Raw genomic sequence first — 5,457 nt, 5'->3', positions numbered from 1 at the left:
CCTCCTGGTCCTCCCGGCGGCCTCCTCCCACGTATTGGGCGAACTTTTAAGAGGTCAGCTGCCCGTCCACCTGAAGGGGCTGGGGGCCAGCACCTGGGCTCAGGGGCGGGGCCGGGCCCAACCCTGTTCAGAACGTGCTCTGCGTTAATCCTGAAAGAGCCTAATGGCTCCTTCCTCTCCACCGCCCCCAGGACTCCATCTCTGAATAAGCCTCCACCAGCCCCCTTCCCCACCCTTCTGTCTCCCAAAATACTTGTAACACACACGTTAGAGTTCAGGCTGTACGCTCACTCAGCACCCGTGTGCTCGAATGGATGGCTGAGTGCTGGAGAGCTTCAAGAGGAACACAAGGCCCCCAGCACCGCCCACCAAGTGTTATTCACTCAGTCTCATTAGTGTTATTCATTCATTCACTTTGTGACCCCACTGTAGTCCGCTAAGCCCCTCTGTCCATGGAATTCTCCAGGCAAGAACACTGGAGTGGGTCGCCCTTCTCTGGGGCATCTTCCTGATTCAGAGATCAAACCCGGGTCTTCTGCATTGCAGGCAGATTCTTTACCATCAGAGCCACCAGGGAAGCCCCCCTCCCCTTCTCCAAGGGCCTACAATTTAGCTAGAGAGATAAGACTGTTTCACCGGAAACCATCAGGGAAGGGTGAAAGGGTAAAAAGTGTGTGAAACTGAGTTCGGGAAAAAAATGTAGTGAGGTCACCGCAGAGCACCAAGCTGAGCTCCCTGTGTTATCTGGAAGCCACCTGCTTCACATGTGGTCACATATATATGTCAGCGCGACTCTCCCAATTTGCCCCACTCTCCCCTTCCCCCCGGTCTACACGAACCTCCTCTACCCTTTGTCTCTGTTCCTGCCTGGAACTAGGTTCATCTATACCATTGTTCTAGATTCCATATACATGCATTAAAATATATTTGTTTTTCTGACTTACTTCTCTCTCTCTCTCTATATATATATATTTTAAAGATAGGCTATAGAAATAGACAATTGATTTTAAAAAAGAAGAAACCTCTGGCTTCAGGAAATAAATGGGGATTTGAAGCTGGTCTGGTAGGACGTGCGTGTGTGCACAGTTGTGCCCGACTCTCTGCAACCCCATGGACTGTAGCCCGCCAGGCTCCTCTGTCCATAGGATTTTCCAGGCAAGAATACTGGATCAGGTTGCCATTTCCTTCTCCAGGGGATCTTCCCCACTCAGGGATCAAACCCGGGTCTCTTGCGTCTCCTGCATTGGCAGGCTGATTCTTTACCACTGTGCCACCTGGGAAGCCCCTGGTAGGATAGGTACAATTTAACTGGGGAGAGAGATTTTAGTTAGGAGGAAAGGGAGAAAGAAATCAGTGGGTATGGTTTCAGGGAGGCAAAAGATGGAGCAGAACCTGAGCCCAGACAGGTGAAGGCAGCAGGAACCACAGCTGGCAGGGCCTGACAGGGAGGGTTTCGGTGAAGGCGGACTGGAAGAAGCCGGAGTGAGAAACACGGGGTGCTGTCTGTGAACACGGGGCCCCCATGGAAGTAAGCTGTGAAGGGAAGGGAAAAAAAGGTGCTGTTCTGCAGAGAAGGTGGTCTCACTTTGCACCTTGTGTGACTATTTCAGGTCCGTGAATGCTGTGGTTAAGGAAATCGAGAGCAACGGGATAAGCCCAGGCTGTGAGAAGAGGGTTTTCTCAATAAAGAGGTGGGGAGGAGCCAAATGAGCATCACCTGCCATAGGCGCCTGAGCACCCTCCACCGCACCAAGCCCACACGCCCCCAGTTCCCACCATTCAGCTGCGGCTGCGTGCCGGGGGTTGGAGGAGCAGGAGGGCGACTCTGGATCCAAGATAAGGCACTGATTTTAGGCACTTGTAGAAATGTGTCTTTTGTGGGATTTTTTAAACATTTTAAAAAATGTTGAGGCTGGCCTTTTTTCTGGACAAGCTGACCACCCTACTGTGTCCTTTCCTCCAGGCCTGGAGACCCCTTCCCCCTGTCCTGGAGATCCCAACAGACTTCAGCGGGAGTTCTTCACACAACCAGACCCTCCCTTGGCCAAAGTAGCAGCTCGTCTCTGTTCTCATTATCCTCCTAACCAAGCCTCTGGACACTCAGGACAGACTGACGAGCAGTTTTCTCCGGGCTCCTGCCGTGAGGCACAAAGCAACCAGGCCAGGCCCCTGGGGGTCAGAGGGTGGAGTCCCTCACTCCAGCCTTGGGATCCAGGGCTCAGCTGCAGGCACTCACCTGATACCCTATTCCCTCTGCCCAGGGCAGCTCTGGGACTCCACAGCCATCTGAGAAGACCCTACTCACCTTTCAAGTTAGAGCACCGATCCCAGCTTTCTGGGCAGCTACTCACGAGAAACTTCCCTCCCTTTTAAGGTCTCCTGTGTAGCCTACCATCTAAGTTACAAGTTAAAGGGCATTGATTTATGCCCTTTTCTGTCTTTTTGGCTTTCCCATTAGACCATGAGCTCCTCGGGGGTTGAGAGACCATCTGGGACTTTTTTTGTGTTTTACTGTCTTAGAAACCATGGCTGTGTATGTTTCCCCACTGCGGGAAACAGGGATGGTTGCTGATTTCAGAGGTGAAGGCAGGCAGGAAGCCTGGTGACACAAAGGCTGGATGTGCTATTAAAGTTCAGTCAGGCTATGCAAAGCCCTGGCTTGGAAGTGTTGATAAAATGGACACAGCGCTGATGAAAATTAAGGCTGTGGACAGGTTAACATCACAGAACTTCTTGTATCCCACCAGGAATACAGCAGCAGCAGCACTGGGGAACGCTCAGCAATGTTAATTCCTGGTCTCATCTAGACCTACGGAACCAGAAACTCCGAGGCGAGACCCAGCAGTCTGTGATCAATGAGTCTTCAGCTGATTCTGACGCACGTTAATGTTTGTGAACCACTGGCCTAAGTAAAGGCATGAGTTCAAATCAGAAGAGAACAGAGTTCTTCCAGTGCCCACGGACAGTCCTCCGTTTGCACCCAGCCCATGCTGAGGGCAGGTGAATGGTGGCACCGCAGGGAGGAGCAGGAGAGGACCCAGAGACCCAAGCAGAAAGGCGGGGACCATGGCTTCTTCTTTCTTTATTGGACGCTTTGTAGATGTCACGCAGGTCTAAAAGTTACACCGTTAAATAATTATTTAAAAACCAACCAGGATTAAGGCCCTGGTCCAGAGCTCCAAACCAGAAGCAGAAAGGAATGGGGGCGGTGGGCTGGGGGGGTATTCCTCCAACATCACCAAAACCCAGAGAACGAGGATCCTAAGCTTTTTCACAGGCCAACCCGGGGCACGGGCCTGCGGGCTGACCCTCGGAGGCCTCTGGCTGCATCACTATCAGGTCAGAACCAGCGAGGAGCTGGCGGGAACAGCCAGCTGAGTCCAGACATGGACACAGTAGCTGGAAGGACACGAGACGGACAGGTCCTGTCCAGCTGTGGACAGGATCAGAGTGCAGCTAAGGCAGGTGGGGGCAGGGGCTGGGGAGCAGGATTGCAGCAATGCAGGATGTGGCCCCGGGGGCCCGGCTCAGCCGGCCGGCCGGCGAGGCCTCACACGTTGTGGGTCCGCCTGGTGGGCTGGGGCTCCTCGCCCACCAGCTTGGACTTGAGGTGCTCCTTGTAGGCGAGGATGTCTCCAGGCCACTTGGTGATTGTCTGCTTCTCACAGACCCAGATTTCCTGTGCAACCTGGAGAGCAAACCCCAGACTTAGTCACCCTGGCCAGCGCCCTTCCCACCCCGGCCCAGGAGACTGTTCCCAGCTGAGTCTGAGAAGAAAACCCCACAAGCTCCCACCGGCCCACATCCAGCTCCATTTCACCCCCTCAGCGTTTCTGGGGATGGTCTAATCTAGACACCCGCAGAGGGTGGGGCCTTCCAAGCTGGAACCTGCCGGTCACCCCAACTGCCAGTTCCCCAGCAGGACCCAGACCTGTTCAGGGCCTCACTCTCGGCTTCCTGCGTTCCACCCCGTCTTCCTCACAGCTTCAGAGAAATGACCAGAAGCTTTCTCCCCAGTGACAAGCAGGAGCCCTCTGTCTAATCCAGAAGCTCCTTAGTACAATACTATTTCCAGGCTGAAGAATCCTGGAAACAATAGCAAAAGCACCCTGTTCGCTACTCAATTCTCCCCCTGATTTTGGCCAACGATGCCAAGTAGGTTAACAGCCACAAACAGCTAATGAAGAATTAAAGTATCTCTACGAAGGCTTTCTAAGTTTCTCAGAGAAACCATAAGATCTGGTCCTCTCCACCCTAAGTCCTGCGCCCTTTTCCCAAACACGGTAATGTGGATTCAGTGTCCCCCATGTGCCATGGGGGTGTTCTACCCCCAACCGCATCCTGGCCGCGAGTCTCACCTGTTGGATGAGTCTGAAGTCATGGCTGACCAGCATCATACCGCCCTCAAAGTCATTGATGGCATCTGCCAGGGCATCGATGGTCTCAATGTCCAGGTGGTTGGTGGGCTCGTCCAGGAAGAGCATGTGGGGGTTCTGCCAGGCCAGCCAAGCCAGACACACTCGGCACTTCTGCCCATCAGACAGGTTCCGGATCGGGCTCACCTGCGTGGAACCAGGTCATTTACGAGGTCTGGGGTTGCCCTCACCAGGCATCAAGACTTACCTCTCCCCATGGCTTCTCTGTTATCACACAGACAGCAGGGCTCAGGAAGACCCCAGATCACACAGTAAGACAGTGGCACCCTGCCAGTCCCTCAAGGGCCTAGAAGGGACACACCTGGGAGTCTGAAGCCTGCCTTGGCACAGGGTCTTCACGCAGTGGAGCCATCAGGGGACCTGAGTCTGGATCAGAGGACCCTGCGTTCTAGGTCTCAATTTCCCTTGCTTTTAACACCATGGCCCATCCTGCTAGTCTGGGGGCAAGGGCATGTCAGAGACCAGCACGCGACCCCCCACCCTCCCTTGAGACTTTAGAGCTCCAATCTGTAACCACCTAGAGCAGAGGAAAAAACAGACGCCCAGCCCGTGTGTCCCAGTTGCCTGGGGTCCTCCCACCCCAATCCACTGACCTGCTGTTTCCCAGTGAGACCGTATCGCCCAATGATCTTCCGCATCTCCTCCTTCTCCTTGATCTCGGGGTAGCATTTCATCATGTACTCCAAAGGCGAGAGGTCTAAGTCTAGCTGCTCTTGTAAATGCTACAGGGAAAAAAAAAAAAAAGAACCCACCCAGGTGTGCCTGGCGTTCTTCAAAGGCAGCCTGCTGGGGTAGCTGCCGCGTACCGTCTCTCTACCTCTCCCTGGGCAGCTGTTCAAGACTGCAGAAGCACCCGGAGCTGACCTGGGCACACTCGGCCCTGCTCGCACACCCTGGGCAGCTCCCTGCTCCCCGCCAGGACTGTACCTGATGGTAGCGCCCTATCTTGACATGAGAGTGTTTTCGGATCATTCCATCTGTGGGCAGTAGCTACAGGAAGATAAAAAAAAAAAAAGAGTAG

The 5,457-nt window shown here is 54.0% G+C and overlaps 1 protein-coding gene across 1 annotated transcript in view; it reads right to left on the bottom strand.

Moving 5' to 3' along the window:
- Positions 1-3,064: 3,064 nt before the first annotated feature.
- The window catches only part of ABCF2 (ATP-binding cassette, sub-family F (GCN20), member 2), a 14,936-nt gene continuing 12,543 nt past the window's right edge, over positions 3,065-5,457 (bottom strand). Inside the window, exons 12-15 of the mRNA XM_010857239.1 lie at positions 5,364-5,426; positions 5,030-5,158; positions 4,359-4,562; positions 3,065-3,688 (exon numbers count right to left, since the gene is read on the bottom strand). Coding sequence (XP_010855541.1) covers positions 3,551-3,688; positions 4,359-4,562; positions 5,030-5,158; positions 5,364-5,426 — 534 coding nt within the window. The 3' untranslated portion in view covers positions 3,065-3,550. The remainder of the gene's footprint in view (positions 3,689-4,358; positions 4,563-5,029; positions 5,159-5,363; positions 5,427-5,457) is intronic.

This window comes from Bison bison, unplaced genomic scaffold (genome assembly GCF_000754665.1).
Source record: "Bison bison bison isolate TAMUID 2011002044 unplaced genomic scaffold, Bison_UMD1.0 scf7180017864379, whole genome shotgun sequence".
In the NCBI taxonomy this organism is placed as follows: Eukaryota; Metazoa; Chordata; class Mammalia; order Artiodactyla; family Bovidae; genus Bison; species Bison bison.
Note: the sequence above shows the minus strand (reverse complement) of the source record. Positions and strands in the feature narration are given on the sequence as shown.